Source organism: Lampetra planeri, chromosome 75 (genome assembly GCF_965212315.1).
Source record: "Lampetra planeri chromosome 75, kcLamPlan1.2.h2, whole genome shotgun sequence".
Taxonomy (NCBI): domain Eukaryota; kingdom Metazoa; phylum Chordata; class Hyperoartia; order Petromyzontiformes; family Petromyzontidae; genus Lampetra; species Lampetra planeri.
The window spans coordinates 1,654,948-1,681,509 of record NC_136180.1 but is presented as its reverse complement, the minus strand read 5'-3'; the positions used below and the strand labels follow the sequence as shown (position 1 = coordinate 1,681,509).

The 26,562-nt window shown below is 51.3% G+C and overlaps 1 protein-coding gene across 1 annotated transcript in view; it reads right to left on the bottom strand.

Moving 5' to 3' along the window:
- Positions 1 to 1,260: 1,260 nt before the first annotated feature.
- Positions 1,261 to 26,562, bottom strand: part of LOC144737919 (E3 ubiquitin-protein ligase TRIM62-like) — a 43,696-nt gene continuing 18,394 nt past the window's right edge. The window contains 6 exon segments of the mRNA XM_078620800.1: positions 1,261 to 3,239; positions 5,334 to 5,470; positions 7,119 to 7,141; positions 8,022 to 8,048; positions 15,198 to 15,404; positions 17,267 to 17,362. Of these exon segments, the coding sequence (XP_078476926.1) occupies positions 2,632 to 3,239; positions 5,334 to 5,470; positions 7,119 to 7,141; positions 8,022 to 8,048; positions 15,198 to 15,404; positions 17,267 to 17,362 (1,098 nt within the window). The 3' untranslated portion in view covers positions 1,261 to 2,631.

The following is a 26,562-nucleotide window of genomic DNA, read 5'->3' as shown; positions in this document are numbered from 1 at the left end:
TGCGGGTGTGTTCATGTGAGGTGAGGTGAGGGGGACGAGGGGTTGGCTCCGTTGCTTGGTGGTGGCGAGGTCGGGGATGGGGCGCCTGCCGAACGGCTTCGTGGCAGCGGCATCACATATGCGCTTGATTAATAATGTGAATGAATAAAAATGTCTAAGAGTTGCAACGTTATCATTCTTGTAGATCAAATAAAACCTATTTTTTAAACGTTGACTGATCATCCTTCATTTGTACAATGTTTATAGCAAACACTTGTGGAGTCGTGTTTCAGGTGAAGCATCTCCTTCACACAAGTCTGGGGAATGCGAGAATAGAATCGCATTATAATTAGAATCACACTATTCACTGCTGGATGAATGTGCCATCTCAATAGATTCAGATAGCTATATACAGTATATATATGAAAAAATAACCCCACAAACCTTATCAAAACTCGTGAGACTATAAAGTTTAACAAGTATGTGTATGTGCGTGTATGTTAGATCACTGTGTTGAGATCAAAGTCTTCTTTGTGAGATCTGCGGGACTGTGTTTGGGGGAAACTATGCTATTGACTTATTCTTCACCACACTTATGCCTCATACACTATACGTGCTCACTTATTTAATCCATTAATGCCCAAACATTTCCCAGAGATTTTTTATAAACCTTTGAATAACCTTCCATGTGAATAAATTCTTCTTTCACTTTTTTTAAAATGGATACTTTTCTGAATCATCAATTTGTGGAGGCCATTTACCATAGCGCTAAATAACAGTAACGGTGAATAGGTTCTACAATGGAAAATTGTCAAAGGGGGGGGGGGGGAGTAAAAATAAGTCTTAGTCCAATGAAGCATTACACACTTTGTATAATTAAAAACTCAAATTCACGATACCATATCAAGGGTTATTCGTCTATTGATATCATATCTGGTTGATAAACTCCAATGCATACAAGTGTTGCCCACGTTATATCTTATTTAGTCATATCGAATGCTTTCTGGAAATCTCTGAAACAGTTGTAAACCAGCCTATTTTTTTTCTCTGTTCTTTCTCTGCTATAAGCCTTAAAAGCAAAATTTGCTGGACAGTATAGGGTATAACAATAAGGCACTGCTATATATAAACCCTTAAAAGCTATCACAATAAGGCAGTGATATATGTAAATTTATAAACGATATGAGAATAAGGCACTGATATATATAAATCTACGTAAGATATGCGAATAAGGCTCTGCTATATGTAGAAAACTTGGCAACGACTCACTCGGAGACGGAGGTGAGTTAAGGGCTTCCGTCGTAAGTTTATTAAGGGATTGGGATTACAGGGGGGTGAATCACTTCCCAGGGGTTAGAGGTCGCTGGCTAGCTCCCACTGGGTCCTGACACAGCCGGCTGCCCTGTGCTGTCTCCTCTGCGCCGGCCGTGGGATCCGCCAACACGGCCGACCGAGGAGCACAGCCACGTCCAGCCCTGACGCTGTGCTAACCCCTATTCCTACCCTCTTGCCCTTCGCTCCCCGTTCCACCCCTACTCCGAGATATCAAAATAGGCAATGCTTTCTATAAATGCACTGTATATATTTATGAGAATGGGGCTCTGCTGTATATAAAGGGCTGGGTGCTGTATTACGAACCATGGAACTAAACCCCAGTTTTCCCATTTTCTTTTGAGTTTGCGGATCGCGAATTCGCCAATTGCGGCCATTTTCAAGAGCGTAACGTAAGTAACATAACGGCATAACAGTGGCCAGTGATTTTACAGTGCATACAGAAATCTCGCGGTCAACCGTCAATGGTCAAGCTGCCACAGGGGGCGCGATCGGCCGACCTCTGTACCTTGATAAACTTGGCACGAAACCGCGAGAGTACTCAGCACTAAATTCACAATGGGAACAAATAACTCCAGCCATTTTAGATTAAATCAATTGATCGTGTATTATAGCAATGAAACATCAACAACCTCTTCAATCAAACTGTATCACTCATCCCTCAATGATAATCCCCAAAACAATTATTTAATTAACCCTATTAATAACCAATTAACATCTACATCATTAGACCTCCTTTGCCAGTACCAAAATATAATAATAGGGGTTTTCCCCTTTTTTCTGGCAACAAAACTGAACCTTTTTATTGTTTTCTATACGAGTATATGGGTATATATGCGATTCTATGGGTATCTATATGAATATATCGGTATCTATGTGAGTCAATTGATTTCTACATGAATCTGTGGTTATTTATGCGAGCATATGGGTCTATATTTGAGTATATTGTATTTATATGTGACTCTGTGGGTATCTATGTGAGTATATGGGTTTATGTAAATCTCTGGTTATCTATATTAGTCTGTAGATTTGTAAGTGAATCTGTGGGTACGTATACAAGTCTATGAGTATATATGCGAGTCTATGGGTATCTATGTGCATCTGTGGGTATCGATAGGTCGATATTTGAGTCTATTTATGTTTAACTGAGTCTGTGGATAGTTATGCGAGTCTATAGAAATCTATGTCCACGGTGAAGTGAACAGTGCACATCTATGACAGTAATCAACCAGGAGAGCAACAGTGCCTGAACGATTAACCTACACAGCAAGGCTCACAGAGCGCTCTCATGCTGGGTCCACGTCACCTCTCCTGAGAAGCCTAGCAGAGGCCGGCACAGGAGCGTGGACACGTGGCTATTGTGACGCTGCCGTCTAGCACTTTGAACGCAGGGAAGAGTGCAACACCGTACTGCATGCAATAGTAGGTGTGCAAGTGGACCCGTGTCTGTGAAACATCATAGAATGACAGTCGGTCCATGTCACAGTCCAGCAGAATGCCCACCCTGTCGATGTGGCAGCCGCTACGGCCACCATCGCAGCTGATTTCAATGTCGGTTTGCTCTGCATCATGAAAGGCACTCAGGTTGCCATCGTCGTCGTCATCATCATCGTCTCTGTATTTTATGCACCACGACTCGGCATTTTCACCCAGCTCCGCATCGCTGGTATTGCCGCTCCGCTCCATCGACCCGCAGCAGACACCCACACACCACTCGTCGCACTCGCTCACGTCCACCTCCCAGTAGTGTAACCCAGAGAAGTAGCTCTCCTCGCACAGCGCCTGCCTCCAGTAGGAGAACGCCTCACAGCCCTCCGTCACATCCCGCCGCCTCCTGAGGGGCCGAGACAGGCTCAGGGCTTTGCCACTGTCATCGGCGTCCAGTTGGTAGTGGAGCGAATCTTCATCAAGGGTTGGGCTCCTGAAATCTTCTCGGACGTAGAACGCACAGGGAAAAAAACAGTGGTTAGTCATCGGCTCCCTTAGCTGGTGGACTGCTCTTGCTGTTGTTGACACAATGACAAACAACGGTGCTGGAGGCTCCCAAACAGCTGCGCTGCCACCGTCCAGATCTTGGGTTTAAGTAGAGGTTTCAGCTGCCGGTGGTTAAACTGGGTACTCAGGGATTCATGACTATGGTCAAAGTGCGATCGCCAAAAAACATAACCGTTGGGTTGGGTTGTCTCTTAACTATATACATAAGGACAGCGTGTACATCATCAAAGCGTGTTTGTTTGTTTGTTTTACCACAAACAGGATGTGTCATGCAGACTCGATGATTCCTTGCAAAAGGTGTGTCTATTTGGTGTTTGAAAATCTTAACACCTCCTATATTATTATTATTATTTTTACAGAAAGGGTAATAATGCATGTACTTTTTTCATCACACAAACTGATAACTTATCACTCCATCTCCAAGGGAGAGTGTCCATTTAGGTGCATTTCCACCTTTGGCTGCCATTCTGTCTCTTAGTCTGCAACATCACCCATCGGTCCAGCTAGTAGACGAAACTGCCCAAAGCCTAAACCCACTTAAAGCTCCCCTGCCAAGTCAAGATGAAACCACTAACCTTTGCATTTATTCTCTGTAATGCGTACGGCACTCTTTCTGTCTCTCAGTGTAATTCTAGGCATGCTACCTCCCCACGCTCATTTACGCCCCATTTGAGTGTCCATTCGGGTTGTCTACCAGCGTCCCCACCCACCCCCCACTAGTGATTCGGTGTGTGCCACAGCAGATTGTGTGCGTGCTGACGGAACACATCTCTCTCTCCTGTAGCTCGTCTGGACCGCTGCCGCCCGTTCTCTTGCGCCTCTTCACTTCGTCGCAGTCATGCGTTCCCAAAACTCTGAATTCGTAGGCGGCAGCGGCTTTCCTTTGTTTTTGGATGGCGTGGCCACACAGACGTAGTCACATTCATTAATGTGAGATTCGTGTTTTACGCATCTGGTAATTCTCTTCATTTATATTTCCATTTGCGGAATAGCTGATTGCACCTGCCGTGTTCAGTCAGCACGTGATATGGGCATCCCACTTCCCCCACATGTCAGTGAGCCTTCGAATAGCAGGAGGGTGGTTACAGCCTCAACAGCTCATCTCCATTGCCCATTCTTGTCCTCTTTCCTCCTCCTCACCCCTCCACTCCTTCCTGTGCCTCCCCTGTAGCCCCTTTCGTGATCCCCTAAATAGACCCTCTGTAGTTGCTGTCACTCTTTCCTCAATACCTGGTAGCCCGCTACTACACCATTCCATTCTGTGTCACCGTGTTGTAAGCCATGTTCATCAAGCGCCTGGCGTGAAGGTGCTATATAAATATATGTGTGCAATTAGATTCAATCATCAGATGTACCACTTATTAGCGTTTTCATTGTTATCAAAATATATAGCAGGAACTGTGGGTGAGTGATTCTGTGAGTGGGTGAGAGAGTTATTTAGTGGGTAAGGGAATGAGTAGGTGAGTGAGTGGGTGAGTGAGTGGGTGGGTGAGTGAATGAGTGGGTGAGGTGGGTGAGTGAATGGGTAACTTGGCCTGTACCATCCGCCTAGTTATGGCCTTTTGCCGTCTGCAGGTTCTGTTAATTTCCTGGCTTTCCATACACAGCGGTGCATTGGTGGAATCTACGGATTAAATGCAGAACTTTAGAATTGTAAATTATTATTAATTATATTATTATTAAGTGTGTTCTCTATTCCACAACTTTGACGCCAAATAAAAATATCCCTTGTATAGCCTGTAGCAGTCTGCAGGGGCCAGTGTTGTTATCGAGCAGCGCTGAGGGGGTTGTTAGCCATCACCAGACCCAGGCACATTTGTCTCCCCAGTGGCGATGTTTACTACACACCACACCAGGTACTCATTTGAGGATGAATTGAGCTGGGGTGGGGGCTGGGGGCCCAGGACCGGTTCATATAATCATCACTGGTGTTAGTGGCAATGAGCGGGAATTGAACTTGAGTGGCCTGGTTCTCAACGCAGCCACTCGTTAACCACTGCGCCACTGCACGCATCACACATACTTACTTCTGAGCATCGCGTTTTCTGTCTTCCAATTGGAGATTCTGGAGGAGAGACTCTCCAGCAGGCCACGCAAGGATGAGAAGAGGTCTCTAGTCACGATGTTGTCATTTGGTGGGTTCTTCATCACCGCGGCCGTTATCCTGAACGTGGAAAAAACAAATAAGGAATGAGAATATCGTAGATCTATGGGAAAACCTTTGTTGGCCAGTATCATGATTACAAAGAATAGGCTTGCAATACCCTTCCCGGTAAGAATAATGACAGGAGTTGTGTTAAGATGTTCAAACACATCCATTATTGCAAGGCATCATCACGTCTGCGTGAACCACACATCACGTGTGTTGTAAAACATGAAAACAAACGTTCACTGATAATAATAACAATGATGCATTTACACTATGAGACATCCTTTACCAGTGGCAAAATATAGTAATAGCTTTTTACCCTTTCAATTGGTACAAAAACTGACACCTTTATACAAGGCATCATGTTTGCAATAACCACAACACAAGCAGTCAAAATGCAAACAAAAAGAAACAACTCTGATGATGATAATGATATGCACTGTCCTTGAAGTTGATTGGTCCACACCCGAGACAGCTTTTCTTAGAGCCTAGTCTCCATTGGTGTTGGACCAGATGACGTCAAAAGGCGATACAAATAACACAAAAGCAACTCGCTTTTACCAGACAAATCGCACTGAGGTAATAACTTATTTTTTTAAAGCTACCTGGACACACATGATAACTCAACAAAGTGGCTTAGAAATGTGACGGTTATTGCAGAAAAATAATCGAAATAGCCTAGATGCATGTTTCTAAATGTGGAGGAAAAACCCAGAGGAGCCGGAGAAAAAAATCCACGCAACCACCAGGACAGAGAGAGACATGCAGACTCCTAATATACAGCGGCAGGTGGCAGGGTCGGTACTATCACGATGATGATAAATAAAATATGGCAATAATACAGTCTCCTTCAGGACAATGCCATAAAGGAGACTGTAGCTCTGGTGTAGGCCAATCAGTTCCAAGGACAATGCGTAGATTATTATCGGAGCATGTTTGCATGTTTCAATACAATCATGATGTGTGGGTGAACACAAACTTGATGATGGACTTATGATCGTAGGTGTCTCGACATCTTAACACAACTCTGGTGTTATCATTGCGGGGAAGGGTAAAACGAGCATATTATTTATTCACCATCGTAGTACCAGTGTAATATGAGGTTATATCCGGGTCGTTGACGGATTACAACTCGTCACAACAATTGGCTCTGCCGGTCCTGGTTCATAGCCAATGGGGGGAAGCCTAGGGGTGTGGCCCTGACGTAATGGAAAGGTGACAGCTGGTTGTAGAGGATTGGTTCTGCTGGTTTTAGCCACAGCCAATGGGGAGACGAGTCAGGGGCGTGGTCCCGGGAGCATCTGGAATATTCCATAGAGGCTAACCAGGATTGGTGTAAACGTACCACGTGACCCGGGTATTAAATAGGGGTGGAGACGGACGACACGTGGTCAGAACGGGAACGAACAGAGGAAGGGGGCCACGCGGGAGCGGGGCTCCGGGTTGCCACGTGGCAGTGTGTCTCTCTCTCTATCTGTCCCTCTCACGCTGCCTGTCAGCAGCGTGAAGGAAAGCTGTAATGCAAAGTTGAATAAAAGACCGGATTCCAGAAGTCACCTCAACGACCATTATTACACCAGTAAAACATGGATCTTGAATGTTCAATTAAACTGGGATTGGGAAGTTGAGTGGCCGTGGAGTGACGTGAAGGTGCGCGACCTACCTTTTCTCCAATTCACCGCTCACCTGCGACAGAGGGACAGGGGGCGCACGCGTAAGACATCCATTGGTAAGCTGGTCACCATCTCAGGGTAACCTCATCTCATGTTGATATACGGGGTGTCCCAAAATGAATGCTACACCAAAAAAACCGTTTAATATCTGTATTGTCATTCGAGATGCTGATATGAATTTCATTTGAATGCTGCAAGTAATAGACGTTTACGTTTTAGTTTATTTAATTTGTTATGGTATTGATTAGATATGCTCGAATTAATAATAAATGTGTATATGTCGCCCATCATTCATAAAAAAACACATTTTAAAAGACAGCTGTAGGCATGCATGATGACTCAGCATTCACACTACCATGTTTAAGTTATTCCAGGTCAGTTGGTTTGCGAGTCTAAAACTTTACTTAAAAAACTGAAATACAAATATAATGGTTTTAAGTCGAAAATAGGGTTTCTCCTTAAACAAAAAGAAAGCCTACGTGGTAGACTAAAGAAATGAGTTTGTCAATCTAGATGATGTAAAGGTGCATCGTAGCTCTCAGTGGCTTCCTAATATCAGAAAGAAAATTATTCCAGATGGCCGCAGAAACAGCGTTTTGAAAATGCCACGCAATGAAGTGGTGACCGTTTTTTTCGATGGCTGAGCCAATAGCCGCCACTGCAACCTGCTGCTGCGAGGATGACAGGAGTTCGCGTGATGGTGGTATACAGCTCCGTGACGAGATCACCAAAAGTATTGTGTGGTTCATTCGTGGAAGGCACTTTGTGTTTGTGTCATGAGCGCGACCTTATTACACTGTATTCGGTCAGCAACTGGAAGCCAATGCAGCAGCAGTAGCAGAAGGTGCTATTGACCATTTCCACACTACTGGTGTCCTCTGTTCCCCGCGTACGTGGATAGCCCGCACGTGATTCGTTTCCTGTGTAGTGGTGGTATTGACGTGCGCCGACTGTGACAGTGATGGATCACGGGGCGGCGCGGGGTGCGGGGTTGGGCACGCGTTGTGGGCGTGGTGTGGACGCGCGCGCCGGGAGTGACAGATGACGGGGCGGCGCGGAGTGAGTGGTGAGGCACGATGAGATGTGGGAAAAGAGGATCGTAGCCAGCGCCCGGCGATTGGTCGAATAAGTGGGTGCTCGCAGCGACGTCCGCAGGTGGGGTATAAAGGGGGACGCGCGAGAGCACTCGGGGAGAGTTACCCAGTTGAAGACCTGAAGACGGAGCTGAAGACTTAGTCGCCGAGTAGCTAAGTGGATGTTGGTCATCCGAGTAGCTCAGTGGGCGTTAGTCGCCAAGTAGCTAAGTGGGTGGTTGTCACCCGAGTACTAAGTGGATGTTGGTCATCCGAGTAGCTCAGTGGCGTTAGTCGCCGAGTAGCTAAGTGGATGTTGGTCATCCGAGTAGCTCAGTGGGCGTTAGTCGCCAAGTAGCTAAGTGGGTGTTTGTCACCCGAGTACTAAGTGGATGTTGGTCATCCGAGTAGCTCAGTGGGCGTTAGTCGCCAAGTAGCTAAGTGGGTGTTTGTCACCCGAGATACAAAGTAGGTGTTAGTCACCTGTAAACGAGTTTGATAAAATAAAGAGTGTGTTACCCGTGAAGTCGTCTCCCGCCGAGTTACTACATTACAACTGGCGTCAGAAGTAAACCTGTCTTCAAGAAGTATGGACACAAGGAAGACTACCCGTACCCACGAGCGAGGTCGGGATGACGACGGCGTACCGGGGACACCGACCTCGGGAGTAGAGGACGAGGAGTTGCCGCCGATGCAGCACTTCGCGGTGATGGCCGACGCTCCGCTTGCCTCCGACACCAGCCTCCAGGACGCGCACTCCCGGTTGGCGGAGTTGCTACTCGGCGCCGCCGCTGTCTTGGCCGACATCTCCGTTCCGGCGAGCGGAAAAACGGCTGCGGGGGTCGTGGAGGAAGCGACGTTGGAGGATTCCCGCCAAAAGGTGCTTCGCGCCAAAAGTCTGGAAGTTGCCGCCGTTTTTGGGGGGCCGCCACCGATTGGCGGGAAAGACGGACGCCACGTGGCCGGACACCTCCGCGCAGCGCAGCCCACGTCATCAGCGCGCGCCGGAGCCCTCCATTTTGCGCCTGACAACCGAGCCGACATTTTACACAACTCCAGCGGAGCGCGGGAAAATCTCTCCGACGTCGACGACAATCGGGTCCTCCAGCAAAGATTGCCCGCGCTGTCGGCGTTCAAGGCGGATGGGGGCGACTGGGGAGCCTTCCAACGAAGGTTCCTCGCTCATCAGGAGATGTCGGGGTGGTCCGACACCACTGCCCTGCGTGCGTTGCCAGCGATGCTTGACGACGACGCGCTTGCAGCCTTCACATCTGCTGCAAGGTCGTCCCGCTCTACGCTCCAGGCCGCACTACACCTGATGGCGAAGGTGTTCGGGCCGCCCTCCACGTGTCGCCACCAGTTCTACGATCGGCGGAAGGTGGCTGGGGAAACGACGCTAGCCTACCGCACGGCACTACTCGCCTTGGCGGACGCAGCTTTTCCCCGCATGGATAAGGAGGGGAAGGACGCCATGGTGACGGAGCAGCTGCTGGTGTTGGCCCACGAGTTGGGGGTCCCCATCAACGTGGCAGACGAGATGGAGATCTGCTCCCTGGCGATCGCCACGAGCATTCACGCGTACGAGGTCCTCAAACGCAAGCCGGGGGTCGTCTGCAAATGGCCGGGGAACGCGGCACTGGCCGCCACGATCGCCGAACCTCAGCCAGCTGCGGTGCAGGAGCAGGCCTTCGCTGCATCGCGTCCGGGGGAGTGGAGAACGGGAGGTCGTTTGCCCACACGTTCGCCCCGCAAGCTGGAGCAACCGAAACCTACGACGTCCGTCGTCTGCTACAACTGCGGCCTTCGGGGTCACGTCGCAGCCGGGTGCCGGGCCCCGCGTCAGCGCGCCGCAGGACCACGTCGGGACGACGACCAGGGCCACAAGTCATCCCAACAAAACCCGGCAAGTCGCGGCACCTCACACGTTCGGTCCACAAACACGGCACATTCGGGTCGCCGCTTCGCGGTGGGGGGTTCGCGGCTGGGTGCCGGGGGTTCAATTCGGCGAGGGGGGTCCGTACGCGGCCCGCAAGCAGTCGAGTGGTCCGAATTGGCCCACAGGATCGTGGCTGCGTCAGCCGGGTCGTCCGTGGTAACGGGGTTCATTGACGGGGTTGAGGTCCGGGTGCTTGTTGACACGGGTGCGTCGGCCACCATTATCTCGGACCTTATTTATAACATTCTTCCCGTCCAAAGTAGACCCCTTCTGCCAGTAGACGTGCCATTTTATGCGGCGAATGGGGGATCCCTGGGGATCATCGGCCAGATTCGGGCGACTATTTGCATTGGTGACATTAAATTAGCGGGCCCTATTTTTGTATCATCATCGCTGGCCGTTCCCTGTTTGCTAGGTACGGACTTTTTGTCAAAAATGCCCATCAAAATTCTTATAGATCAGGCCTGCATAGAGCTTCCGTCAGGTCGGCGGGTTGCCTTCTTGTCGAGCCCTACCAAAGTGCGCACGGTTTGTGCGACGGTGCAGGCGCTGGCGACTCACACTGTACGGGTGCCCCCGGGATCGCAAATGTTAGTGCCCCTTCGGTTCAGGAAGCCACTCGAGGTGGGTGCGGAGGCACAGGGGGTGCTGTTGGGGCCGTCAAACAGAGCCAGTAAGGGCCTCGACTTAGCGGTTGCTCAAACCATGGTGAGAGGGGACAGTGAGCCGTTCGTAATGGTCCTGAATACGGGGTCGCGGCCGGCCGTAATTGCGCAGGGAACGGTGCTGGCTCACGCCGCGCCGCTACCCGTTGAGGAACGGCTCGTGGCTCAAGCAGATTTCACTGTCAAGTCGCATCCTCAAAGTGATGAGGGGACTGAGTGGTTGGACTCGCTGTGTGCGGGTTCTGCTAACTTGTCCGGGGTGCAATTGGGAGCATTGAGGGGTTTGCTCATCGAGTTTGCTGACGTGTTCAGCAAACATAAGTACGATATCGGCTGCACTGACCTGTTGCGCCACCACATAGCTACAGGGGACGCGGCCCCTATTCGTCAGAATCCCTTCCGGCTCAGCCCAGCCGAGAAGGAACATGTGCAATCGGCGGTTAATGATATGTTGGCGGCCGATATCATTTCGCCCTCTTCTAGTCCGTGGGGTGCTCCTATTGTCCTAGTAAAGAAACAGGACGGGTCCTTGCGGTTTTGTGTCGATTTCCGCCGCTTAAACAAAATCTCGATGGCGGATGCGTATCCGCTCCCCAGGATGGATGAGTCGCTGGATGCCTTGGCGGGAGCGCAGTTTTTTTCCACACTCGATCTGCTTTCTGGATTTTGGCAATTGCCACTCGATAACGAGTCTAAACCTAAAACTGCTTTCCGGACACCTGGGGGCCTATTTGAATTCAACCGTTTGCCCATGGGCTTACATTCCGCTCCCGCCACGTTCCAGAGACTCATGGAATTGGTTTTGTCGGGCCTCCAATGGGATACCTGTTTGATTTATCTTGACGATATCATCGTCTTTAGTCGGACTTTCGAGGAGCACCTCCAGCGACTGAGAGCGGTGTTCCTCAGGATGCGTTCCGCTAAGCTTAAATTTAAACCGGCTAAATGTTTTCTGCTTCGGGAATCGGTCAGGTATTTGGGCCATATCGTGAGTCGTTCAGGGATCTCGACGGACCCTGCTAAGACGCATTGCGTCAGCTCATGGCCAACGCCAACCTCGGTCACGGAGGTTCGTAGTTTTATTGGTTTTGCCTCCTATTACCGTCGTTTTGTCAAGCAATTTGCCACCATAGCCAAGCCCCTGCACGCGCTGACGGCTAAGGGTGTGAGGTTTCACTGGGGGGCGGAAGAGGAGGCTGCGTTCTGCTCCCTCCGTGACGCCTTGGTGCAGGCTCCCCCCTTGTGTTACCCCGATTTCACACAACCGTTTTTGCTTGACACGGACGCCAGCAATACGGGTATCGGGGGGGTGCTCTCACAGGTGGTCGGGGGGGTTGAACGGGTGGTCGCCTACGGTAGTAGGGTTCTTTCCCCCGCAGAACAACGCTATTGCGCAACTCGTCGTGAATTGTTAGCCATTGTGTTTTTTACACAGCAATTCAGGCCGTATCTTTACGGCCGTCATTTTACGGTCCGGACGGACCATGCGGCTCTACAATACGCTATGCGCGTGGCACAGCCATCGGGCCAATTGTCCCGATGGGTGGAGGTCCTTCAAGACTACCAATTCACGACGATTTACCGCAAGGGGTTGCGACACTCAAACGCGGACGCCTTGTCGCGGTTGCCGCCGTGCACGGACTGCACATGTTTGTTGGGATCAGCGCGGTGCAAACCCCCGGTCGCCGGCACCCCGGGAGTTGCGCTCGCCGCCACTGACACCCCGGGAGAGGACGCCCCCACGGGGAGGGATTCGCTGTTGTCGTTGCCCCTCATTGAGTGGGGCCGCCTCCAGATGTCCGACAGCTCCCTACTTACGCTACGTCGGAAAGTTGGCGCTCCCGAAGAAGGGGAGGCGCGGGTCGGTTCCTGGGTGTGCAGACAGGGCCTTTTGATGAGGTGGGACAACATGTCCCGGCGTCACGTGCTCGTTGTGCCTGTTGCTATGCGGGGTAGGGTTGTTCTGGCAGCTCATGAACGGCTCATGCATCTGGGTTTTCACAAAACGCTCGCCCTAATCCAGCGAGACTATTATTGGCCGGGGATGGGTAATGACGTGGCTAATATTCTTAAGGGATGCGTAGGGTGCGCCAAAAGGAAACCGCCACCATTGGCAGCTAATCCACCGCTGCAATCCATTCAGGTTTCGCGTATAAACGAATTGGTAGCGTTGGACATCTTGGGGCCCTTTCCGGTTACACCAAGGGGAAATAGGTTCCTGCTGGTTGGCGTGGAATACTTCACCCGATGGCCTATGGCATGGCCGCTCGCCAACCAGTCGGCTGCGGCGGTGGCGGACGCCTTTGTCCAGGGTTATGTGTTGGACAAGGGCGCCCCCGAACGCTTGCTGACGGATCAAGGGAAGAATTTTTCGAGCGTTTTGTTGCGCGAGGTGTGCGACCTGTTGGGTACAAAGAAAGTGCGTACTTCCCCCTACCACCCGCAGACTGACGGGATGGTTGAGCGTCTGAACAGGACGATTACGTCTATGTTGTGCCAACAGGTCTGCGACGATCAGGTTGATTGGGACTTACAGGTGCCGGGGGTACTCGCGGCCTATCGAATGGCCCCTCATGCGGCGACGGGGTTTTCCCCATTTTTTCTTATGTATGGGCGGGAGGCCGATCCGGCCATGGACGTCCAACTGGGGATTTCCCAGCCACGTGCAAAATCTAAATTGGCAGACCACATCAAATTTAATATCGCCAAATTGACTGAAGCGCGGGAGGCGGCAAGGTTGAATTCGCGGTCGCGGCAAATTGCAAACGAGAAATTGCACGAGCGGAGGGTGCATACGCATGATTGGAAACCAGGCGATAAGGCCTGGCTGCATTGTCCACATGCACCGTTGGCTACGTCCCCCAAGTTGTTGAGACCTTGGAGGGGACCGGTGGAAATTGTGCGGGTTGCACGACCCCAGAGTATACAGATTAAATGGGGGAAACGCCGTTGGTATGTGCACCCCTCCCGACTGAAGCCCTATGCGGCACCGTGTGACCCCGTTCTGTGCCGTGACGACCGCGCGTGTGATGTGACCGTCGACTCGGGGAGGGAGGTGTCGCAGGCTGATCCTCACGTGTCTCCACCTGACCCACCCCCAGGTGCCTCGGGCTTGACGGCTGCTGACCGTCGAGAGCCTGAACCCCGGGGCACGCACGAGTCCTCGATGCCTGGCCGATGTCTTCCGGAACCGCCGGCACCACCGGACGTTCAACCGCGTCTGGTGCCGTACGACGGACCGGCAAGGCGGACTCGGGCTAGGTCTCAACAATTTTCATGAAGACGTTTTTTGCTCTACACCAAGCTCGCCCGGTGTTCCCCTCTGCCGGGGTAATGTCCCGTTGTAGGGACGCTCGGAAGAAAAGGGGACACTGCACGAGTCGAAAGAAAAAAAAAATTTTTCCATTTATTTTCTTTTTTTTGCATACACATTGCTATTGTCACTCGCCGGTTTGTATATATTGTTCTATTGTCGCGGTGGCATTGGTTGAGGGTTGCGGATGGTAGTGTTCGCGTCGTGTTGTGTTGTTAGCTTAGTTGTTGTTCTTGTTGTTGTGTTGTGTTACGGGGCACACAGGGGGGGTTTGTATATTTTTATAGCAGCCGGGGCGGCTGCGAGCTATGTGGTAGGGGGTGATGTAGTGGTGGTATTGACGTGCGCCGACTGTGACAGTGATGGATCACGGGGCGGCGCGGGGTGCGGGGTTGGGCACGCGTTGTGGGCGTGGTGTGGACGCGCGCGCCGGGAGTGACAGATGACGGGGCGGCGCGGAGTGAGTGGTGAGGCACGATGAGATGTGGGAAAAGAGGATCGTAGCCAGCGCCCGGCGATTGGTCGAATAAGTGGGTGCTCGCAGCGACGTCCGCAGGTGGGGTATAAAGGGGGACGCGCGAGAGCACTCGGGGAGAGTTACCCAGTTGAAGACCTGAAGACGGAGCTGAAGACTTAGTCGCCGAGTAGCTAAGTGGATGTTGGTCATCCGAGTAGCTCAGTGGCGTTAGTCGCCGAGTAGCTAAGTGGATGTTGGTCATCCGAGTAGCTCAGTGGGCGTTAGTCGCCAAGTAGCTAAGTGGGTGGTTGTCACCCGAGTACTAAGTGGATGTTGGTCATCCGAGTAGCTCAGTGGCGTTAGTCGCCGAGTAGCTAAGTGGATGTTGGTCATCCGAGTAGCTCAGTGGGCGTTAGTCGCCAAGTAGCTAAGTGGGTGTTTGTCACCCGAGTACTAAGTGGATGTTGGTCATCCGAGTAGCTCAGTGGGCGTTAGTCGCCAAGTAGCTAAGTGGGTGTTTGTCACCCGAGATACAAAGTAGGTGTTAGTCACCTGTAAACGAGTTTGATAAAATAAAGAGTGTGTTACCCGTGAAGTCGTCTCCCGCCGAGTTACTACATTACACCTGCAAAGCCGCCTGCACCTCTTTGGTGACAACCACCGTCTCAGCGACCATCATCTCTCGGGGCGCAATCTGGCCACGGATTAGGGCCAATAGTTTACTCTGTTCTGCATGCGCCAACTGCTTGAGCGTGGCCCTTTCTTCCTCGAGGGACTTGATTGCAGCGTTAAAAGCGTCGTCTATGGATTTGTCAAAAGCTGCCGACGTTCCCTGAAAGGGGACGAGTATATAATGTTAGCGTGAAAAGATTACAGTTGTAGCTACAAGTACCACCGCTGCATGGATAAGCATGACCCACGTGAGTTGCGAGCTGTCATTCGTCCAAAGTTTGCCACGTGGGTGAGAGTGTGGGTTGGCAGAGGCGAATGGGCATTGGACACAGTGGCATGCGAGAAAGAACAATTGACGGAGCTGCCGCTCAATTCGCTGGTAGGAGCATCAGCAACGCGCCACACCAGCATGACAGCAGCTTTCAATAACCCAACCAATAGTAGATGTCTAATGCAATTTATATTAATATATTAACCCCCCCTCTTCTCTTCTGATTGATTCACAATTGGCATCGCATTTATTTCTCCTACATTTAAGACCGAAACAGGAGAATTTCTCCACAATTCTGGCTGTCACCTGATATGGCTGGTTGTTTATAATTACTGGCGAAACGTCAGTATATGGATTGCAAATGTTGTGGGGGATTTTACTCTCCAATAAGTAACGAATTGGCACGTTTTATTGGCGTGACAAACCACCATACTAATTGGCTATGTCGTGTGGTGGCCGGTTTGATATCGGCATTAAGTGGAATGGGTATTAATGTTCTGAATCAAAGGGCAGCACGAAAATGAGCATGTGAGGTATTGATCTAAACAAAGGAATTCGTGGAGGAAGGAAAACATTACGTAAGAATAGGCTTTACTGTTTTTTTCTAGATTTGAAGCTTTCGTGACTGCAAGGATTCATATTCTTAGTTTTTTCGGTAAAGTCACGTAGGAAAAAAATTAAAATGAATAAAAGTAAAATAAAAAATAAAATAAAAATGACGTTTCGGAGGCAACACAAGCCTCCATCTTCAGGTGGAACCGTCACAGCAAGATAACTGTATCAAGTGAGAGAAATTCCAATAAAACAGTCCTTGTATATATACTGGTTGAGGGTGGGAGGAGCCAAGGTAGGCCCTGAATATTATTTTTTTGAGGTTCGGTGTGGCTGAAGCACGCTGTTAGGAATGAGCCTTTGTTGTGTAAACTAGGTGCGGATGATGTAAAGGTGCGTGTAAATGGGACTGAGCCTTTTGTTATGTAGAGGTGGTGCGGCTGAAATCGCTGCCAGGAATGAGTCTATTAACCACACACCATGCTTGTGGTAAAATATGCAAACAAAACTGCTTTGATTATAATGTAGGCATTCTCCTTGGAACTAATTGGCCTGCAAACAGTATCAAGATGTTTCAAGATAACCATCAGATGTATCAAGGTGATCATCCTGATAGTGGTGTATGACAATCAGTGATACTGGTAAAAAAGGAGTCCCAGTATTATACCAGAGTATAACGGTATAACGCCAAAAGGCGAACAGCACGATGACAATGCAAATATCAAAGTATCAATAGCCCGGGTTGAGCAGTTACATCTATGGTACCCTTTTTGGCCAATATAACTGACTTTTTTCTGTTTCCAAGCTAGTGCATATGTTACTATCAAAGCACGTTTGTTTTACGTTTTACCACAAGTGTGATGTTGTGGTTGGTGCAGACTTGATCATGCCTTGTCGTGATAATTCACGATGTAACACAATTTTTGTTCCTGGGTAGTAAGTGTTATTTTCTAATTGCTTATGCCTCAAAAGTATAGAAAATGGCTATTATTCCCCACAAACTTTGCTTACTTACTACCCAGGAACATTTTTTTTTTGTTACACAGTGAATTATATAATCGGTGTCTATTTGCTGTTTGAACATCGTAAACACCTACTCTATTATTATTATTGCCTGGAAGGTTAATAAAGGCGAGTATTTGTATCATCAGTCATCTTCATTTCATGGGAATTTGTGTTATTGTGTTATTGGGTCTCACCTCTACATTGGCTTCCGTGTTCTTCAGTATATTCAATCTTGCTGAAACTTTCCCATTATGTGTCATAAGTTTTTGGAGTGAACACGAAAGGGATTCCTGTTTTAAAAAAAAAGAAAACAAACCAAACAAAAAAGCCTATAGCAAAACGATTTAAATCATACACGATATTTACCAATTAAATGAAACGGGTTGTTGTTGTTCAGAAAAAATGTAAGGAACCAGAAATAGAGGAAGACCAAACACAGAAAACGATGGCTTGAAGAAGGCGTCATAAGGGGATTGGTGCCAGAAAGATGTAGCCACTAAATTGAGCCATATTAGCACTGCAAAAGAGAAAGTGGAAACAAGTGAAGAAAAGTGCAGTAGGCACCTACTCCGGGCTATCTTGCCTCATGGATCGTAACGATGATACACTACACCACTATTCATGACACGACTATAAGCTACACTATACACTACGCTATACACTACACCAGTGGTTTTAAACCTGGGGTGCACGCACCCCCTGGGGGTGCGAGATGCCCTTTCTGGGGGTGTGAGACATTCCAGATGTTTTTAGAAGCAAAATCGTTGAACACTAATTAAGCACATGCATGCAAGCACCACTACTTTATTTACTACTTTATTTCATCAAACTTCTGTATTTATTAACATTATTATTATAAAAAAATGTTGTGTCTGTCTTTGTGTCTATAGCCGTGCTCCCGCTGCCTTGTGGAAAAGTCTGGGAAGACAAAAGCTAGGGGAGCACACCCTAAGATTAAAGCAACGTGCTTGGTGGTGTGCGAAAGGTGGTCCTCTGATAGACTGGAGCTCCGGCAGCCTCCTGCAACTGTGGAAAAGTTCCAGTCGTCCTGGGTTCTCCCTTTGCACTGGATTCCACCCTATTGCAGTTGTAATAAAAGACTCGGACGCTTCTCTCTGTCCTGTGTCCTTTATTTGGGTTCGATCTCTTTTCCCTCACGGCACTCCCCTATATACTCTTCACTCTGCAGCCCTAGGCTGCTGTCGCTCACGTAGTCCAACTCCCTCCTAGCAGAACCGCTGCTGTCTCGTCGCGCAGACCCCCGCTGCCCGACTCCCCTCTTGCAGACCCGCTGCTGTTCTCGTCGCGCGGACCCCCGCTGCCCGACTCCCCTCTTGCAGACCCGCTGCTCTCTCTGCAGCCTCCTTGCTGCTCCTGCTGCCCCGGGGTCGGTCACCGTTGGCCGACGGTGCCGATCCTCGTGGCCCGTGTGTGGCGATCTCGCCACTCTCTCTCTCACCCTTCGCCCTGCGTGGCCTCACAACTTCCCAGTCTCCGATCACTCCCCTACTGCTTCCGGTTTCCCCCCTTATAGACCTGAACCCTCTCCCCCACGTGACGTAACTCCTCCCCCCATGACGTCACTTCCGGGAGGTCGTTTACGCCCGCATTACACCACCCTCCCCCGTAGAGAAAATCCAGCCGACCTCGGCTGAACACAACTCCAACAAGCAATGCGAGCGAACACGACCGAATACGAAAAAGGACACAGAACATGCAATAATATACCGAAAAAACAAGAACACAACACAATAATTAACGAAATGTAAGGGATTTCGAGCGGGTGCGGGTCGCCGGGCCGTCCCGGACGGTCGGTGGCCCTCCCGCCGAGCGGGAACGTGGCAGGGTTTTAAGAGCGACAGGCTGAAGTTCGTCTGTCGCAAATGGAGGCCTGGCAACGTCCCGGTCCCCTACTCTCGAAGGTGCAGCATCAGAGGCGTCCCGCAATCGCGTCCGCGGCGGGGTTGGAAGGGCTGCAGGCCTCAAAGGTTCCGCAGCCGTGGCAGGCGCACCCCGAGCTGAGTCTTCTTCCCCTTGCCGCGTCACGGCCGGCTCGTCTGTGAAAGGCACGACAGGCGCTCTTGCAAGGTCAGCAGGCACAGGCAAGGGCGAGTCGGCAGCAACAGACCCCGGCAAGGCAACCTCAGGAGATGACGCATCCGGTCGAGGGGCCACGTATGGTTTCAACCGAGATGTATGGACAAACCAACGCCGAGAACCAAACCGAACACGCGCCGACTGTGGGTTGGGAACCTCGATGAGGCGAACCGGCCTGTGCCATGGTTTATGTAACTTAGGAGAGGTACCTGGCCGCACCTGTGGACAATGGAGCCAGGCCAGGTCCCCCGTTTTCCAGGGGCATTCCCCTTTTGAACGTCGCGCACACCGCTCATTCCGAGCCTGGGCTCTGGCCGTAGCCATGCGGGCCCCTTCCCGCGCCTCAGTGACTCGGCGAACGGTGTCCTGAATATAATCAGGAAGAGGCTTAGCAGGTCCCCTCGCTCCGGTTCCCAACTGTTCATTAATCGGCGGCACGTTTTCACGACCGTACATTAGAAAAAAACGGCGAATATCCTGTAGCCGCATGCGGCGTCATCCGGTACGCTGAAAGCACCCCAGGGATATGCAAATCCCAATCCAATTGTTTTTCACTAACCGTGTGGCACAACATGGCGGACAGGGTCCAATTAAGCCGTTCCACCATACCATCTGTTTGTGGGTGGTAGGGAGATGTCCGTATTTTTCTTGTTCCCAGAGCCGCACACACCTCCCCCAACAATTTAGACGAAAAATTCCGGCCTTGGTCTGTAAGGAGCCTCTCTGGCGCCCCTTTGTCCATAACATACCCAAATAGAAAGGCGTCTGTGATAGACGCCGCTGACTGGTCAGGCAAAGGCCAGGCCATCGGCCAGCGGGAGAGGTACTCCACCCCTACCAGCAAATATTTATTTCCCCTAGCGGATGGCGGAAAGGGTCCCAAAATATCCAACGCCACCAACTCATTAACTCGAGACACCTGAATAGATTGTATCGGCGGCACATATGGATGTTTAGGTGGCTTACGGCGGGCACAATCGGGACACGCGCGAACGTGCCCGACGACATCCGTCGTCATGCCGTGCCAATAGTAGTCTCGCTGCAGCGTCAATAGCGTCTTCTGCACCCCCAGATGTAAAAGCGCGTCACAATGCAGAGTCCTAATCAATTCGTACCGCAATGATGCCGGTACAACAAGACGCCAGCGTTCCTGCATCCCTTCCCTCCACATCAACAAGCCATCACGGAGAGCGGTTTCCGGCACGCCTCCCGCACAGAGTCCCCCACTCCCCTTCACAGGCCGCTTACGTAACGTTACCAAAGAATCATCCAACATTTGTTCCCGAATCCACACAGACCTCGGGAGATGTAGAATGCCGTCAGCCGGTCCCCCATCAGCCGGCCCCGGCTCAAGCGGAGCTTCAGGCACATTGACTGCCAGCGCGACAGGCTGAGGGGGGTGCTGAATCGGGCCACACCTATGCGTCCCCGACGCACACGCGCAAGGGGATCGCTGCGGCAGCCTGGAAAGTGCGTCCGCATTAGCGTGACGCACGCCCTTCCGATGGTGAATTTGGAAGGAAAATTCTTGCAGCGTGTCCAACCACCGCGCCAGCTGGCCGGATGGTTGGTCCATTTTAAGAGCATACTGCAAGGCCGCATGATCCGTGCGAACAATAAACGAACGACCGTACAGATACGGTCGAAATTGGCGGAGAAAAAAAACAATAGCCAAAAGTTCCCTGCGAGTGACGCAGTAGCGGGTTTCAGCGGGAGACAAAACCCGGCTACCATACGCCACCACGCGTTCCACACCACCTTTGGACTGAGATAACACCGCCCCAATGCCCGTGTCACTCGCATCCGTATCCAGAATGAAGGGATGTGCAAAATCCGGATAATCCAACGTCGGTGCCGTAGCCAATAGATCGCGTAGGCCTCGAAACGCCGCCTCCTCTGGCAGGTCCCCAAGCAAATTTGTGTCCTTTACCCGTAAGGAGATGCAAGGGCCTCGCGATCATAGCAAAATTTGGAACAAACCTCCGATAATATGAGGCGAACCCCAAAAACCAACGCACATCCCCCACCGTGGCAGGGGTTGGTGAGTCACGGACGCACGCAGTTTTGTCCGGATCTGTGGCCACCCCGTCCGCACTGACGATGTGCCCCAAATAACGCACGGAGTGTTGCAGTAGGTGACATTTCTTAGGCCTAAATTTCAAATTAGCAGAACGCATCCTGGTGAACACAGCCTCCAACCGCGATAAATGCTCGTCAAATGTGCGGCTGAAGACGATAATATCGTCTAAATATATAAGACATGTCTCCCACTGCAACCCCATTAATACCAACTCCATCAACCTCTGAAAAGTGGCAGGGGCCGCATTCAGCCCCATCGGAAGACAGTTAAATTGGAATAACCCCTGCGGCGTACGGAAAGCAGTCTTTTCTCGCGAGGGCTCGTCAAGGGGAAGCTGCCAGAAGCCCGAAGAGAAATCCAGCGTTGAAAAGAACTTCGCCCCCGACAAGGCATCCATCGAGAGAGTCGTCCATACGCGGCAGGGGATACGCATCTGCCACCGACACTTTATTTAATTTACGAAAGTCTACACAAAATCGCAATTTGCCATCTTTCTTCTTAACCAAAACAACAGGTGCGCCCCATGGGCTGTTAGACGGAGATATTATGTCCGCAGCCAACATGTCATCCACTGCCCCTCGAACATGCTCTCGCTCAGCCGGACTCATCCGATGCGAGTTCAACCGAATAGGGGCAGCGTCCCCTGTGTCAATATGATGGTAAAGCAACGAGGTGCGTCCTAAGTCCAAATCGTCGGAGCTAAACACATCAGAATAGCTCAATAATAATTTACGAATCGCACAACGTTGTTCCCCGGAAAGAGCTGAATTTTCCCCACACAATTCAGCAATCCAGCGATCATCTGCAGCTCCAGACCCCAAAACACCTCCAACAACCCCCCGGCTGGACAGATCATCATGAGCTGTAAACACAGTAGTGGCATGTGCCACAACGGTACCCGCCGGCACACACACGCTTTCGGCACTCGCGTTAAGCACCTGCAAAAACGGCTGCTGGTCTGGCCGGACAATAGTTTGTGCACCAACCAGCGCCGATCCACCCGTGATGGTGGCGGACGGCGACAACAAAACCCCAATCGCTCCTTGACGACCAGGTACAGGCTTCCGATAACGCAAGGGAATGAGCATCTGTGAGCCAGGTGGAATATCAACAGACACTTCGGACAACGCCTGCACCTGGGCGACAGGAGCAGGTCGCCCCCAGGGCGACGGCAAAAACGGAATTTTACGGCCTTCCGGTAATTCAATTCAGTTCTCATTAATTCTAATTAGAATGGGCATTTTCGCCAGAAAATCTGTCCCTAATAAACAAGGAACCGCAAGAGACCTCGAAATTAACACAATTCCCGAGGCCGACACTCCCCCGATAGCGATATTAGCGTCCACCTGGCCCACAATGCCCATGCTACCCCCGTTCGCGGCGACGCAGGAAGCATAAGCAGGATTCACGGCCTCTGGTGGGATGTTCAAGAGATGGAATATTACATCCGAAATAATGGTCGCGGACGCTCCGAAATCTACCAAAATCCGTACGTCCACCCCTTGTATCGACCCAGGTACGGTGGACGAACCGGTAGCGGCCGCGACGACCCGCCGAGCCAACTTACGCCACTGCGTTACCGAGCGACAAGGCGCAGTCAATGGCCTCCCGTTATTAACAACACCCGGATCGAATGACAACGGCGATGAGTGAGGTGTCAAGCCTTGCCGGGTGTCTGGTGTGCACCGAATTGCCTGTGCTGGCGAATCCTTTTTTGGAGCGGCCGCTGTCGAGGCCTCCTGCTGGGGTGGACCCGGGACGCGGGCCCAGCAGTCCCTGGCGTAGTGGCCCTTACGCCCGCAGCGGAAACAGTCGATGTCGTTGCGCCTCGCTGCGGGCGCCCCGTCCCGACGCGGCCGTGTCGGCGGCGCAGCCCGCGGCCCCGGCCCACCGCGGCCCGGCCACGGAGCAGCGGCAGCCGACAGCTCCTGCGGGCCCCTGTCGTCCGGCACATAAACCGCCTTCTTGGGGTCCCAACCCAAGGCTCCCCCTTCGACGATGGGCCCCCCCGTCCACGCCGTAACTTGCTTTCACCGGCGCAGGTTGAACTGGGCGTCCAGACATTTGGCCGCGGCCCGGGACGTGAGCTTCTCGTGACCGCACACCGGCATAGGAATGCCGAGATCCCGGGACAACTCCAGCATCTTCCCCAGGATGAGAGGTTCCAGCAGGTCAGGCTCCGTCTCCGGGTATGTGGCCATAGCCAGCTCTAGTACCGCGCCCCTATACGCCACCGGAGACTCCTCGGGTGCGTGTTGTCGTTGCACAAACCGGCGATGAGCATCATCCGGCGGCTCGTAAGCGTCTGCCATTTCGTCGAACACACCTCGCAATGTTTTCTTCTTCGCGGCTTTATAGAGCGAAAAAATCTAACGGGCTCGTCATCAAGAAGAGTCGGAAGAACTTCTAGTGCCTCGGCGTCAGTCCACCTCGCCGAGCGTACCGCTGCCAGAAATCTGCAGGCGAACGCACTCCAATCGCCCCCGATGGAGAATTCCTTGACAGTTGTTAGGTGACGACTGCGACTCCTTGGCGTGCTCCCTCCAGCCGCTGACTCATCCGGTGGCAAATTCAACATGGCGTCGCAACGTGGTGTCGACAAGATGGCGGCCGTCCGTCGCGGAGGGCCCAAAATGGCGGCTTCCCGCCTTTCGTCGTGCGCCACGCCCAAGATGGCGTCTTCGTGCCGCGTGGCCGATGGCTGCGACAGCGAAGACAACCCGGACTCCTGCGGACCACACAACTGTGCAATTACGTTCTTGAGAGTTTCAAGTTGCTCCGCCATCTGGCTCCATCTTAAGTCCGCGTCCTGTGGTGCAGACGGGTCCACCGACACGGCGACCTCTTGGACCCCCGGACCCGCACTCGTCCCAGCACGGATCTCCTCCTCTGCCGGAGTCAGGCCGACCGCAGGAGGAAGGTCATCGTCGTCGGAAGATGCCGGAGATGGAATGTTCTTTTTTCTCAGTTGTTTAGCCATGCCGTTACACTTTTGACACCAGTGTAATAAAAGACTCGGACGCTTCTCTCTGTCCTGTGTCCTTTATTTGGGTTCCATCTCTTTTCCCTCACGGCACTCCCCTATATACTCTTCACTCTGCAGCCCTAGGCTGCTGTCGCTCACGTAGCCCAACTCCCTCCTAGCAGAACCGCTGCTGTCTCGTCGCGCAGACCCCCACTGCCCGACTCCCCTCTTGCAGACCCGCTGCTGTTCTCGTCGCGCGGACCCCCGCTGCCCGACTCCCCTCTTGCAGACCCGCTGCTCTCCCTCTGCAGCCTCCTTGCTGCTCCTGCTGCCCCGGGGTCGGTCACCGTTGGCCGACGGTGCCGATCCTCGTGGCCCGTGTGTGGCGATCTCGCCACTCTCTCTCTCACCCTTCGCCCTGCGTGGCCTCACAACTTCCCAGTCTCCGATCACTCCCCTACTGCTTCCGGTTTCCCCCCTTATAGACCTGAACCCTCTCCCCCACGTGACGTAACTCCTCCCCCCATGACGTCACTTCCGGGAGGTCGTTTACGCCCGCATTACACAGTGAAGAAGTGCTGTTGGGACTTGCGCACCCCCAACCGCACTCTAAATATATACTTTGCACAGGTAACCACTTCTGCCTCTGTGAATCGCGCATATGGAAAAACTTTACACATGTCTGGCGGCGTTGAGTGGTGTGGTGACGGGAGCAGGTACGAACATATCCAAAAGCTCCTAGTCAGAGCCCTGCATGCCAGCGGCACAGGGCATTTGGTCAGTAGCAGCTGGGACTGAGTTGCAGCTGCTCTCGGCAGACCCCTGTGTGACTGAGTAGTCCTATTTAGGATCCACACTGATCACCCCAAATGGAAAGGGGCCTTGAAAAGGTGGCCTAAACATTGCAAACTCAAACTAACATGGATAGGTAACTGCACCTATAGGGTTGTTCCAGTCTGCGGTCGAAAAAACAATAAGAAAATACATCTTGAATTAAAGCTTTCATGACTACAGGAATTCATATTCTTGGGTAAATCGGTAAAGTCACGTAGATAGGTTATTTTCTTTGAACCTATCGACGTGACATTACCGAAAGACCTAAGAATATAATATAAACTAATCTCCCTTAAACTGGCAACATGGAGTGTAAAAACCCTATTGGACGCTGACCGGGACACTGAGAGACCCCATCGAAGAACTGCCGTAGTTGCAGCGGAAATAAAGCAATAAAACATTGACATTGTTAGCCAAACCAGACTCCTGGATGAAGGCTCCCTGAAGGAGGAAGGCCAGGGTTATTCCTACTTCTGGAAGGGATACCTCCAAGGAGGACAACAACTACATGGTTTGGGATTTGCAATAAAAAAACAGCCTCCTACCCAATCTCACAGAGACACCGATTGACATAAATTAGAGACTCATTACTATATGCATCTCGCTAGCAAAGCACCATGCCACACTTATAAGTGGCTATGCACCGACTTTACCATCAGAGAGCGAGGTTAGGAATCGCTTCTACCAAGCACTAGATGAGGCCCATCGTCGCATCCACAGCAATGATATTTTTTTGCTGGGTGACATCAATGCTGGAGTGGGAAAGGACAATGAGGTGTGGAGTGGAGTTATTGATAAGCATGGCATTGGGCAAGCTAATGCAAAATGGCATGAGGTTATTGACCCTTTGCGCTGAACATAGCTTGTCCATCACGAACACCATATTTCAACTAAAAGACAACCCAAAAAAGCTCTATTATGGATAAAAGACAAATATAAGACATCCTGGATGCACCCACGTTCCAAACATTGGCACTTAATAGATGACATCATTGTGAGACGTTCCGATAAAAAAAAACGTCTTACTCACCCGTGTAATGAGAGGTGCTGAGTGCTGGACACATCACAGACTTATCACGACCAAACTACAGGTGAGAGTACGCCCTCCTGTCTGTCTCCAGAAGTCAGGAAAGAAGCGACTAGACTGTGCCCGGCTCGGAAATGCTGTGGTCCGGAACGACCTTTGACACTCTCTGGCTGACAAATTGAAAGACGTTGAGCCTCTCGCCCCATCGATCGTGATGATGATTTACCCATGGGAAGCCCTTCGCTGATTTCCCAAGGCTTTCTCCCGAAGGTCTTGAGTTATGAGCGATCGACAAAGCCCTCATTGAGTGGTTCATTGAGGAGCGGGAGGAGACCAGGATTCACACAGCCTACTCACGGTGGCTAAGAGATCTAATCTCCCTCACCTGGTATACACGAGGTGGGGGGTCTGATCCCAACCCTGATGTCTGTTGTATATGTGGAGTTTGCGTGTCTCTCCCTCTTTCTCTTCCCACAGTCGTGTGGAT